The sequence below is a fragment of the Leptopilina heterotoma genome, unplaced genomic scaffold (assembly GCF_015476425.1).
Source record: "Leptopilina heterotoma isolate Lh14 unplaced genomic scaffold, ASM1547642v1 Lhet_396, whole genome shotgun sequence".
NCBI lineage: Eukaryota > Metazoa > Arthropoda > Insecta > Hymenoptera > Figitidae > Leptopilina > Leptopilina heterotoma.
This window is the reverse complement of record NW_025111061.1, coordinates 105,218-120,195: the sequence shown is the minus strand read 5'-3', so window position 1 is coordinate 120,195 and position 14,978 is coordinate 105,218. Positions and strand designations below refer to the sequence as shown.

At 30.9% G+C, this 14,978-nt stretch overlaps 1 protein-coding gene across 2 annotated transcripts in view; it reads right to left on the bottom strand.

The window, feature by feature from the left end:
• The window catches only part of LOC122506088 (protein borderless), a 79,337-nt gene extending 64,638 nt beyond the window's left edge, over nt 1-14,699 (bottom strand). For both annotated transcript variants that reach the window (XM_043618082.1, XM_043618083.1), the window contains exons 1-2: nt 14,098-14,699; nt 13,670-13,812 (exon numbers count right to left, since the gene is read on the bottom strand). In XM_043618082.1, coding sequence (XP_043474017.1) covers nt 13,670-13,812; nt 14,098-14,173 — 219 coding nt within the window. In that variant the 5' untranslated portion in view covers nt 14,174-14,699. The remainder of the gene's footprint in view (nt 1-13,669; nt 13,813-14,097) is intronic.
• Nucleotides 14,700-14,978: the final 279 nt, after the last annotated feature.

Genomic DNA, 14,978 nt, shown 5'->3' with positions numbered 1-14,978 from the left:
TTGAGAAATATTGTTTTCTGCATTTGAATTAGTTAAAAATAACTAATTAGATAATAAAAAGTCGGTCACTGTTTCAAATAGTATTATTTTCCTAATGAAATAGTCAATGGTAACTAATTATTATTTTTTCCCTGTCAAATCAAATTCCCGGCTATTTTTCGGTTTTCTAGGTTGGTAGATCCCGTGTGGAAAATACGACGAGGCATTGGGGAGGCCCTAGCCAATCTCCCTTAAGAATCAAAAGGCACTGGCGAGTTAGGAGACCGTATACTGGCGAGTATCTAGCAAGGCTGTAATGCTGTTTCTGGAGATTGCCTTTAATAGGGTCAACTGCCCAGTGCCTTGTATTTTTCTGGCCAATACCTCGTCTTTTCCTAGCTAGTACCTTGTATTTTTCTGTCCAATACCTTTTTTCTTGTAATTGCCTTTATTGTTTATCGTGAATGCCTTTATATTAAAAAAATTATTTCAGTTTAAAAGATTCAATTAAAATGGACTATTAATACCCTATTTATTTTTTGCAATTAATAAGACTAAAATTTTTTATGCAAACAAAATTATTTCAATATAAATAAGAATGTAATAAATAAATTACAAAAAAAATTTAAATTAAATCTAGATCATTGGAATTATTTATTTTTTTAATTTATTGTTTTGAAGCTGGAAGAACTACACACTCACACACAGTATTACATTTTATTTTTTATTTAAATCGTAACCTAACTTTCTTAAATCTATGCCTATATCGAGAAAGTTTCTAACGCAAGGATTCGAACACCTAAAGGTACCGTCCCATGACGGCGTAAAAGCGTCAGCGTAAAGCAGAAATCGTGCGATAGAAAGAGATGAACAGATATCACGTTCTCACTCTCTCACATAGTTTACGCTTTACGCCGACGCTTTCACGCCATCATGGGACGGTACCTTAACTATATATCGCAAACGCTGGTTTTGATGACGTAGGGGACGCAAGGGAAACGCTTTAAACCGCTCGACCATTTCGGAGGTCGGAGAGTCATCGCTTAAGGCCTAAGCACAATAGGTTCGCGAAAGTCATTCGTAAACGCAAAGCATGAGTTAGAAAAGGACAGAGATATATTTGTGCCCTTGTCTATCTCATGCGTCTCTTTCGCGAACGACTTTCACGAACCTATTGTGCGTTGGACTTTAGAGAAATATTACATTCCAAAAGCAGAGGAAATACTCTCTATCTCTCTCACTTATTGCAATCGAAATAGGTACGTTAGAAAAAATCGAAAGATACCTAGAACCCCTGCTGTTCAGGTTTGCTTTTACTCGCTCATTATATGTTTGGGGAATTCCCATAAGTTGTTTTTACAGGATGTTTTCACTTTTATCCATTTATTTTGAAAGCATAATTATTTGTACACAGTAATAATTATAAAACTTACAACAAATACAGGGATAAATGAACAGAAAAGAACCGTGTAAAAATTTGCACTGACACATACCTAACCTAACCTACGGGTACAAGGCGTTTAAAAGAATTTCTCGTGAGTGCCTTAACTGCGACTATAACGAGAAAATTTAAATGTCATTCACCAGTAATATTGTCCAAAGCTCTAAATAAGCCTTGGATAAAAAGTTCTGTACGAAATTTACGAGTAATACTGTCGAAAACCCTTTTTAAGTCATTCTCCAGGAATTCTATATTAGCAAAAGTCCTTTTTAAGGCTTTCGCCAAAAATTCTAAATGGCATTCAGGAGTGACTCTGGTGAAAGCCTTCTTTAAGGCTTTCGCCATTATTTTTATATGGCATATACAAGTGATTCTGGTGATAGCCCTTTTAAAGGCTTTTGTCAGAAATTCTATTTGGCATTCACGAGTGATTCTGACGAAAGCCTTACTTAAGGTTAAGGCCAGAAATTCTATATGGCATTCACGAGGGATTCTTGAAAAAGCCTTACTTAAGGTTAAGGCCAGAATTTCTGTAAGGCATACACGAGGGATTCTGGGAAAAGCCCTATTTAAGGCTAAGGACAGAATTTCTGTAAGGCATTCACGAGTAATGCTGGTTAAAACCTTATTTAGGGCTAAAACTAGATATTCTGGGGAAAGCCTTACATTTTAAACAGGCGTTTGCAAGTTATGCTCTAAATTGCCCTAAATAAGGGTTTCGTCAGTATTATTGGCAAATGCCTTGTAAAAAAATTTTTAAATAATACTTTTATTGTAATATAAATATATTTGTAATAACTATTACATAAATAAAAGTTTATAAAAAGTTAAATATTCTTAAATTTTGTTCAATCGAGAAAAACTGGCCAGGGCCTTTCTAATCCCTTGTTTACAACAAGGCTAAACAAGGCAATTTCCACACGGGATACACTGTTAAATGCATTATTAGAAACTAAAACCTGTCGAAGACGGGTACGACAGCTAGTACTACTATATGTTAAAACATTCTTAACAATTTATTGGTTTATACACCTGTCTTCAGCCTTACATACACGGAAAAAAAAAGTTCGAAGATTATTCGGGAACTTCGTTCTTAACTCTTGGATACGGCGGGTAGTTCACAGAGAACTAAAGGTTGCCTCGTTTAAATATGTCATTTACTATTTCTCTACAAATTATAACTATTTCACCACTTCTCGGCAAACTGTTCTTGAAAAAGTCGGGAACTGTTCAAGAAAATCGAAAAGTTAGGCGAATGCAAGAAAAAATGGATTCTGCTTCCCCCCTCCCACTTCCCCTCCTTGACACGTCCGCACACACACACACACACATTTATCCTTGAAGGTCACATAACAATTTTTATTTTTTATTAAGTTTCTGAAATAGAAAAAACCACATGAGAGAAAAATCGACGGCGGCTGGAACAGAACTCGCGTACCCGAGGAATAGAAGTCCGGCGTCTTATCCACGTGAGCTAAACAGGAGCGTTAAATACCTCAGCATAAAATAAATATATAAGGCACGCAAGTCTTACTGACGTTGAGACTGGTGCGCACAGTTTCTGCGCACCAAGATTCCTTGACGAGTTCCCGAAAATTTCAGAAACAGTTGCGGCCAGTGCCATGGACTTTACATGAGAAAGAAATGAAAAAAAGACTATTGGACTATTTACAGCGTTTTCTAATACAGTTCCCGAATTTCTTTCAAACATTCATTGATTACCATTGAATGTTCGACGCTAGTTCAGAGCTGTTACCACGTATCCAAGAGTTAGTAAATAATTCCTGAAATATCTGGGAACTTTTTTTTTCCGTGTACTTGGCTATACAAGTGTTTCTCTTACAATTTCTCTTTACAAATATTTCTTATTATACATTTCCTAATACTAAGATTTGCGCCTACATCAGAGCGACTTGAAAATTAGGAGTACTCGCATTTGCCTGGACCACCCGTCTAATGGGTTTTCTCGCCAGTGGAGAGGGGAAATGTAGAAAACCTCTCCTGAGTACAACCGGTTTATCGACAGTCGAGTTCTAATGGTGTGTACCGGACAATAATCGACGGTGCACATCATTATACCTCGACGTCAAACCTCCCGCTCAGATTGTCTCACGTGCCAGAAAAATACCAATCCAAATGGGCGCGAACCAAGGGTACTTACCCTTGGTCCTTAAACGACCGCCAAGCGAGGCATCTATCCGACTGAGCTAATCTGTCGGTAACATTCTTAACAATAAAATTTATAATTTCAATTTGACTGCCACTTATCAAATTTTATTTAGTTATAGAATTTAGGGTTAAATAGAATTTTCTCTATTGAAAAAACCCACGTAGGATCCCACATGGGATCTTACGTAGGTTCCTTAATGAAAACCCATATGAAATCCTACGTTCCACGTGGGAATCCACATGGGATCCCATGTGAAAGCACATGTGAATTTAAGACACGATTTGAAATATGATTTCACGTGGGAATATACAATTTTGTATCTATGGGGCATTCCAGGCCAAATCGGAAATTATTTTGCTTTTGTATCTCAAGTTTTTTTTAAACATTTTTTTTCTTTTAGTACTCTTTGAAATGAGCTACCTTGATTTATTTCAAATTTTTTCTTAAAGCGGTTCAGGAAATACAGATTCTTGAAAAATGACGATTTTTACGTAAATTTTTGTTTTAAATGCTTATAACTCGGTCAAAAATTGATCAAATTGGACGTTTTATAATGAAATGTTTTGTTTTCACGCGTAGTTTTTAATGAAAATATTTTTAAAAAATTTTAAAATAATTTACAAAAAAATTTAAAAATATTTAAAATAAAATTTCATTTTTAACAATGTATGTATTGATGAACTTTTTTCAAAATTTTTTGTAAGAAACTAGCACTAAATTAACCATTTTTAAGCCATGTCCGATCGTGGGCAAACGATGGGATCTATTTATTTTGAAATTTTTAATTTGTATATACGTAGTGGTGGCCAAATGACTAACTTGCCATTTGACAAATTCAAACAAATTTTTTTACAGCAAATGTGTTTTCAGACTGAGTTTCTCTAAACTTAACCTTATTTCTGTGTAAAATTGTGATTTGGTAAAATAACAAGTTAGTCATTTAGACACCACTGCGTATATAAAAATTAAAAATTTCAAAATAAATAGATCCCATCGTTTTCCCACGATTGGACAAAACATAAAAATTGTTAATTTAGTGCTAGTTTCTTACGAAAAATTTGGAAAAAAATTCATCGATACATACATTGTTAAAAATGAAATTTTATTTAAAAAATTTTTAAATCTTATCGTAAATTATTTTTAAATTTTTTAGAAATATTTGTATTAAAAACTAAGCGTGAAAGCAAAACTTTTCATTATTAAAACGTCCAATTTGGTCAATTTTTGACCGAGTTATAAGCATTTAAAACAAAAATATACGTAAAAATCGTCATTTTTCAAAAATCTGTATCTCCTGAACCGCTTTATGAAAAAATTTGAAAAAATCAAGATAGCTTATTTCAAAGAGTACTAAAAGAAAAAAAAATTTTTTTTTTAAATTTGAGATGAAAAAGCATATGATTTCCGATTTGGCCTGGAATGCCCCCTATATAAAAACATATAGTGGATTCCTATATCATCTCTTACAATTTTTCTGGCATTTTATTTTTATTAATTGCCTGTGCCAATTTCTAAGTTATTTCCCATCTCAAACTCTTATAATTTTTGACATAAATTCCTAAAAAATCTCTTGCAAAATTCTAAATTCAAATTCACCCAAATCAAATCCTATGTATATATAATGAAATTTTTTTTATATGAAATCTTGAAAACTTACATCATATGAAATCCTGTCTGAAACCCAAATTTCTACGTGGTATCTTACGTGGGTTCTTATAGAAATACCCACTAAAAATCCCATAACCCACTTAAAAATCCACATGGGATCCTATGTAAAAGCACATATGAATTTAAGACACGATTTGAAGTGGGAATTCATGTAGGAATTTATTTTTGTGTATATATATATATAGGCAGAAATTTATGTAAATTTCTATGTGGGAAACCGTTTAGGAATTCATATAGGATTTCACATAAGATTTTATATGAGATTTCATATATATGATTCAATATAAGATTTCACAGAAGATTCGATATGAGATTCTATATATGATTCTATATGAGAATTCACATATGATTTTATGACTCTATAACTTACCTAATACAGGATTTGATATGGGAATTCACATTAAAGTTCCAATGTAAGAATATTCAAATGATTAAAAATTATTTAATTAAAAATTATTTAATTAAAAATTAAATAATAAATTGTATTAGTATTGAAATTTATCATAAAAAGGAATTTAATAATTTTCAACACATCTTCGGAAGTGCAGACTGTGAGCTCTTATTTATATACAGTTCAAAAATCTTATCAACAGCGAGAAAAGTCACTTTCACCACCTGGCGGTGATAGTATATAAGCTAAGGTATTGCATTTCATTTTGAAAGAAAACATATGCTCTCTAAATCTAAATTAGTAGAAAGTTACTAATGAAATGGTGAAAAGTCGTCCACCAAATGATTTAGTAATATACTAGCGTCATATTCCTCGCTCGCTAACGCTCGCTCGGAAGACATTTGACTTATTTATTTCCACTTACATAAATAGTTTGAGGTAAAAATTTTGTTTAAAAAATTTTTAACGTCAAAAACTCTCCTGATTAAGCTAATTTTGTTTAAAAAAATCTTTAACTTCAAAAACGATCCTTATACCTCATACAGTATAAATGCAGGCTAATTGTTTATAACATTTTTACACCAATAGGTCTTTTTTAAAAAATTATGTAATATATGTTTTCGTAGTGGTTTTTAGCGTAGAATAAAATAGCGCTATAAGTTTCTTATGAAAATCAACTTTTCTTCATTTGTTTATAAAAAAAAATTGTTAAAAAAATATTTTTTTAACATTCAACGACAAAAATTATCATTAGATCCCATGCCAGGATTCCAATAGTTACTTTTATGATATCTGCATTCCTTTGCCTATAGGCATCAATGGATTAATGTAAAAAATCCTTTCCTTAAACCATTTTTTCAGTTAGTAGAAAATAAATTTGACACAATAATGTTTAACTTTTGTTCCACTGAAGACCATAAAAATAAAAAATTAGAAATATAAGCCTGGATAAAGTGTGAAGGAAAAGATTTTTTACAATAAAAAAGGAAAATAATTTTTATAAAGAAGTTAAAAATATATAGTTAAACTGTTTATAATAATAATATATACGTATATAATTAATAAATGTATTAGGGGCGAGCAGTTAAGGTCATATCATCTTTTAAAATACACTGATATAGGCGCTACTTAGTTAGCGCAACGCACAAAAACTCGTAGCGCAAACTTCAAAAATTTTTTTCCCAAAAACTTCAAAAAGCACTTCTTTAAAAATTTAACCTTATTAAGAAAGGTTTAAATTTTGAAAAAATAATTTTTTTAGGAAACTCCATGATGTCCTTAGCATATTTTTTAACAATAAAAAATTATTGTTTAAACAAATTATTGAAAATTTAATTTTTCTTAACTTTTTTTTAATATTATAAAAAATTGACATTTATTTATTTATTTTCAGTTTTCGATTTTTCAAATCTAAATATCTTGCAAAAAAATTTTTTTTTGCAAAACTGTTTGGCACAGTTATTAAGTACCCCAAATACTACAAAATTACAAACTTTAAGAAAAATCGGTGATCCACCATTTACTTTTCGTATGGAACTGCCCTTGATATAAAAATTTTAATTTGTACCTAGTATCAAATAAATAGTTATTTGTAGCAAATTCGAATTATTTAAGTCAAATGAATGGAATAATTGGATCTAATAAATATTGCTTTAAATCAATTAGGAAAATTACTTGATTCAGTAATGCATGGATTTTAATTCAAATAAATATTTATTTGCATCAATAAAATAATTTTTTTTTTAATAACTAAATATTTATGCGGGACATTCCGCACGTCAACACGGACAGACCCTAAACAAAAATTGCTTTGATAGATTTAAACGTTCTAGGGCTTAAAAGATTTCTACATTCATGTACTTATTAAGATGGCGATGGGCGTTTTTTGCAAATTTTCATTTCCGATACCAATAGAGCTGTCAAAAGTCAAATGGTCCAAAAATTTCAAAATACTTTTATGAATTAAAAGCAAAAAACGAGGTAAATTATTCTGTAACTCATTCTTTAACAGTTTTTTAAGGTCCCCGAATATAAATCTAAAGTTTTTTTTAAAAATTCAAAATGGCGGATCCAATATGGCGAAAATTTTTTTCAAATTTGATCCTATTCCCTTCAAACGTGTTACTCGGGGGCTTTTGGGGTCGCAGATTATAAATATAAAGTTACTTTGTAGAAATTAAAAATGATGAATCCAATATGGTGGACAAATTTTAAAATTTGATCATATTTAATTAAAAAGTGTTACTCGGGGGTTTTTAGCGTATCTGATTACGAATTTGAAGTCACTTTTAAGAAATTCTAGCTTCATACTGTTCTATAATGTAAACAATTTGTTATTATTACAAACTTTAAGCGAAATGTATCAAAATTGGACATTTTTTTCAGTCATATGGGATCCACTATTTTTAATTTTTAAATTGTGATGTCAGATTCGTAATCAGATACCTTAAAAAACCCCCGAGTAACACGTTTTAATTATATTTGATCAAATTAAAAAATTTTTCCAACTTATTGGATCCGCCATTTTTATTTCTAAAAAGTGATTTCATATTTGTAATCTGTGGCCCCATAAGCTTCCGAGGAACACGTTTTAAGGGAATCGGATCAAATTTGAAAATTTTTTCCGCCATTTTGAATTTTGAATTTTTAAAAAGTGACTTCAGATTCGTAATCAGCGACCCTAAAAACCCCCGAGTAACAAGTTTTAATCGAATCTGTTTAAATTTGAATTTTGTCCGCCACATTGGATCCGCCATTTTGAATCTTAAAAAAAACTTTAGACTTATATTCGGGGACCCTAAAAACTGTTAAAGAATGAGTTACAAAATAATTTACCCCGTTTTTTGCTTTTAATTCATAAAAGTATGTTGAGATTTTTGGACCTTTTGACTTTTGACAGCTCTATTGGCATTGGAAATGAAAATTTGCAAAAAAGCCCATCGGTATGTTAAAGTACACAAATGTAGAAATCTTTTAAGCCCTAGAACGTTTAAATCTATCAAAGCAAGTGTTGTTTAGAGCTCTGTCCGTGTTGACGTGGAATTTCCCTTATTTATATCAAATATGCAATAATTTTTTGTAATTAATTATTTTAATTTAGACCAATATCTCTTTAATTGCGTCAAATAATTATTTATGTAGTCCTTATACCAAATTTATAATAAATAAATTAATGTTCTTCCATTTGCATACGTAAAAGTATTAGCACACTAAAAAAATTATCTCATTCAAATAATTTTTTTATCTATATATTTATTTGATTCAAATAACTTGAATTATGCGAATATACGAAACTTTTTTCTTAGAAAATGCAGGTTGGCAAACTTAGACCAAAAGAATTTAAAAAATTTGAAACAATCTTATAAACCCCTTCGCTGTTTGGAAAAATAATCATATGATTGGCCCAAAATGTTCAGCAAAATCTGGTGGATGAATTTTTATGAAACTTAGTATACAAGGGTTTTTGGGGTCGCTGAGTATAAATATGACGTCAAAAAAATTCAAAATGGTGGATCCAATATGTCGGACAAAATTTTTAAATTTTAAACAGATATTATAAACAAAAAAAACAAAGAACAGAAAGTGTAATGTAAAACCTTTGCAGCCTCCACGCAGCACATTCTGGTGTCATACTAAAATTGATAAAAATCCAAATGAATTTTAAAAATGATGTCCGCTATTTTGAATTTTTTAAAATTAATTAAATTCACCGACTCCAAAAACCCTTATACACTAAATGTGACTTAAATTAAAAATAAATTTTCATGAATTTTACTTGTTTTTAAATTGTTATATTATTTAAAAATAATAAATAATCATTTATTTATTACTTAAGGGTGTTCGATGGTCTCTGAAATTTCTAGATTATGTTGGACAAATAGTTATCACCTAACAAATACGGCACTGTTTGGTTTAAATGACGTAAAATTGGTAAACAATCATTTTCGAACGAGTTTTTCTCTGCACACAAGCTCTTTTTGCAAAATCTGAATCCGAACCATTGACACAAATCTTCTTAATTACCTAAATCCTTGATATTTTTTTAATCCTTGAAGAAACGCGATTACAAAATGGGAAAGGCCGGAGTAATGTAATGCGAATCATTTTGACAGCTGAGCCTTTACGCTCCCTGCATGATTCTGCCCTCTAATGGCAAATGGTTGTAACAAACGTCTTGCCGCCTGTCATTACATTACTTTTGTTGCTTTTGCATTTACCATTTTGCAACCGCGTTTCTGCATGGATTAAGAAAATATTTTGGATTTAGGTAATTAAGAAGATTTGTGTCATTGGTTCCAATTTCACGTCATTTAAACCAGGCAGTACCGTTTTTGTAGGGCGAAAAGTGTATGTCGCACATAACCTACAAATTTCAGAGACCATCGAACGCTCTTAATTTAGGATCATTGCAATCAATAGTGTGTTAATAATGATATATAACAATTTATTTTATAATTTACATAAGAAATTTCATTTATTTTGCGCTAAGAAGTTTACTACCCAACGGTCGTTAACAGGCAACGGGTTAACAGAAAAATAATTTTTAAAATTCAAACATATTTTTTTACTAAATTTTCTTGAAAAATTTACATCATATCATGTTTCATATTTTTTGAAGGATAGTTTTTTGTACAAAAAAATTATTTGAAATTGAAATTTTTGTGTATAACTTTGCCGACCTGCGATTTCTAAGAAAAAATTACACGGTAATGTCTACAAGTACTTTCCATTCTGTAGAAAATAACCTTTAAAGTAAACTTAAGATCATTAAAAGTATTCATGTTTTTAGAAGTTATTTAAATTTTTGTAAAACATTGACATCGCATGCTTTATAGTGATAGAACACTACTGCGCATGCGTTATAGTAGTAGAACACTACTGCGTATGCGTTATAGTGATAGAACACTACTGCGCATGCGTTATAGTGATAGAACACTACTGCGCATGCCTGACATAGGTAGAACACTACTGCACATGTCTGACATTGACAGAACACTACTGCGCATGTCTGATATTGACAGAACACTACTGCGCATGCTTGATACTGATATAACACTACTACACATGCGTTATAGTGATAGAACACTACTGCACATGTCTGACATTGACAGAACACTACTGCGCATGTCTGACATTGACAGAACACTACTGCGCATGCTTGATACTGATATAACACTACTACACATGCGTTATAGTGATAGAACACTACTGCGCATGCTTGATACTGATAGAACACTGCTGCGCATGCCTGATATTCATAGAACATGCAGTAGCGCATGCGTCTATGTATGTACAATGAGTATATGTATATACGATATTATGAATAATGAATAAATGATAAAAGTCGAACGACCGAACGATGAAATACGGAAGTACACGAACGACAAAACGACGACGAATATGTTAATATTATAGGAGATAGGAGATTACTAACAAATAGTGAATTTTACTAATTGATTAGTAGATTACTACTAACAATTAGTAGAACTGTTTTATTAATAGTCGATAAAACAGTTTTACTAATTCATTTAGTGAAATGAGTGACTTTTAATTAGTGAATTTCTACTAAAACATTAGTAAAATTTTACTAAGAATTAGTAATATTCTATTAATTGAAAAGGGGAAAAGTCGTCCATGAAAACTACTAAAAATTAGTCAAATTTTACTATTTCTTAGTAGAATTCTACTAATTCAAATTTAGAGAGTGGGATGTTACGTAAGATTTTATACGGATTCCTATATAAGAAATTACATGGGATTACATTACATATAAATTTACGTAAATTTCTGCCTATATATACACAAAAATAAATTCCTACATGAATTCCCACTTCAAATCGTGTCTTAAATTCATATGTGCTTTCACATAGGATCCCATGTGGATTTTTACGTGGGTTATGGGATTTATAATGGGTATTTGTATAAGAAACCACGTAAGATCCCACGTAGGAAATTGGATTTCCGATAGGATGTCATATGAGGTAATTTTGCAAGATTTCATATATGATACTTTACTAATATTACTTGTAAATTTATTTATATTGCATGTAAAATTACTAATATTATTTGAGATTTCTAATATTACATGTAATTGCACTAATATTTTGTGTAACTTTACTAATATTGCATCCCGTGTAGAAATATCCCTACTATGGCCATATTAGGGAATGAAACACACGGCCCGACCTGGGCCAGATCGGGGCGACGATCAAATATGGATTTCCTGATCAGGGCCATATCGGGCCGTGTGTTTCATTCCCTAATAGGGAAGGCCCGATCAGTCCCTGATCCGGGCCATAGCGAAATTTCTACACGGGATGTAACGCAAATAACGCAAGTAGTGTAACCTTAGTTATATTACATATAACTTTACTAATATAATTTGTAAGTTTAACGATGTTCGATGGTTTCTCCACAGCCTCGAAACTTTCCTAAAAATTTATTAAATATTTACTTGCAATATTCTTCATATTTAACTGAAAAGTTTAGTGGAAATTGTGTAAAGATTTAAATGTCCAGATTTTAATAAATATTTAGCGCGAAGCTTTCCTGAACATTTCAATAAAATCTTCGCATAATTATAATAATAATTATAATTATGCGAATTATCTTCGCATAATTATAATAATAATTATAATTATGCGAAGACTTAATTTCATGTTCAGGAAATGTTAAAGAAAGCTTGGCGCTAAACATTTATTTAATCGGGACATTTAAAATCTTTACACAATTTTCACTAAACTTTTCAGTTAAATATTCTGAATATTGCAAGTAAATATTTAATAAATTTTTAGGAAAGTTTCGGTGCTGTGGGGGTTCTTAAACTCGATAATGTGCGTTTTACAGTTATCACCCAACAAATACGGCACTGACTGTTTAAATGACGTGAAATTGGTAAAAATTCATATTTTAATAAATTTTTCTCTGTTCACAGGCACTATTTACAAAATATGACAACGTACAATAGTCACAAATGTTTTTAATTACCTGAATTCCAAAGATTTTGTTAATCCATACCGAAACACTTTTGCAGAATTGGAATTACCATAGCAATGTAATGCGAATCATTTTGACAGCTGAGCCTTTACGCTCGCTGCATGCTTCTGCCCTCTACTACTTTTGTATTTCCAATCCTGCAACCGCGTTTCTGCATAGATTAACAAAATCTTTTGAATTCAGACAATTAAAAACATTTGTGTCGATTATACGTTGTCAGATTTTGTAAAAAGTACCTGTATGCAGAGGAAAACTCGTTCGAAAACGGTTGTTTACTAATTTCACGTAATTTGAAACAGGCAGTAAAAAAAATTTCTTTTGCCTACATTTTAATCAAGAGTATCAACATCTAGAAAACCACATAAGGAGAATATGAGAAATATGAGAAACTGGAACTTGAAATTAGTTATTGATTTATTTCTCATATAATGTAAAAGAAAATTTTTACATTCTCATTTTTTTATTATAAATGTAACACTATAGGGTAAAGTAATCCATCTAGCGTTTTCTGTATATTACGCATTTGAATATAAATAATAATATATTGAAGGGAATTTTCTGCCTTTTTTGAATAAATAATAATAATATTGAAATGGAGTTAGTATAATGTAAATTTTAATAAATTGAGAAAAAAGATATTATTCAGATTGAAGGAACAAGTGAGGTATTTAATCAATAAATACGTTATAATAGTGATTGACTTTAATTCCCAATCACTATTATAACGCTTTTAATTTAGTGTGATTTATAGAACGCCAATTGTTAAATGTCCCACGCAGGCTCGAAATGCGCGTGGGCGATTTGTTACTAATTTTTCTTTCTATTTGCTCGAAAGTGTTCGAAAAATACATTAATCAACAAATTACACATAAGTTTTATTCAGTATTTCTTATATCAATAAAATTTCGCTTTGTCTAAGTTTTCCTTAAATTATAAAATACTTTTACAAAATTCAATATAATATATTTTCTCTCCTTGTAGAATTTTGTTTTTTCAGTTAATTAAAAAATTTTTTTAAACTTACATCTCGTTTCCAGTGTAGAATATATGGAATCGGTATCTCGTGTGGAAAGTCGAGATCGCAGTTAAAGACGACATATTCTCCGACACCTGCGGTAAGATATGTTGGCTCCTTTTCTTCCTCCAGTAAAAGACCTTGTCCCAATGCTGACAAATTTTGTTTTTAAATTTTATTGATCCATTTTAAAATAATCAGAAATACCATAATTTCAAAAAATATAGTTCGAGTGTTTTTAAAGTTTTCTATCAGTGCGAATAATTTTTAAAAATAAATCTTTTATTTTTTAATTTGGGATAATAACTTTCGTTAAAGACAAAAATCCCTTCCCTTTAAAATATTTAATATTACCTGTATATATTTAATTTAGAATAGAATTAAAATTTAGAAATTTATTTAAATTTTCGAATAATTATAATATCAAGACAATTTACCAGCCGAATAAAGAAGAAATAGCAGCAGGAACTTGACAATTTTTCTACTGATTGTCTTCCTCATTCCGAAGTTCATCTCTCGTCGTCAATTACAGAACTCTCAGACTTGTAATCGAGGTCAGAATTAAGTCGGAAAATCACCTTGTAAGGAAGAAGTGGACAAAACAAACGAAACACATTTATCATCACCGTCACCATATAAATTACACCACTTTTTTTATAAAAATAAAAAGAAATACAATTTTTTTCTTTTCTTCCCCTTTTTTCTTCTTCTTCACTTATTTCGAAATATTTACGAAACAAAAGGAAACATTATTTTCAAATCACTATTGCATTATTTCAATATCATTTATGGGGTTTTTTCTTAACTATAAGTCGATAAAGCTTTGAAGTGACACGTTTTTCGCTATGTCGAAGAAAAAAGGGTGACACAAGAAGAGCGATACAAGAGATGAGAAGGAAGAAAACACGAGATTCAGATAGGATTTTACGACAAATAAATCCAGGAGTCAGCATCCGTCTATCACAAGTACATACTTCCCAAGTGGTCCAGAAACCTACGAGATGAGCACGTAATTGCAGTAGCTGTTCGACTAAACGGATAAAAACCAAAGAGTCACGATAGAGAGAGAGAGAGAGAGAGAGAGAGAGAGAGAGAGAGAGAGAGAGAGAGAGAGAGAGAGAGAGAAAGAGAATTATAAAGCAAGTGGGGGATTCATTTAATTCACACATTATTCGCAATGCTGCTCTAAATCACAATCATGTCACACATACAAACTAAAACAGATAAATAAACTTACAATTTTAACTTTCTAATATTTTTCACTCCCACTGATTATTATAAAACACAATTAAAGACACCCAAAACTGAAACAAATTGG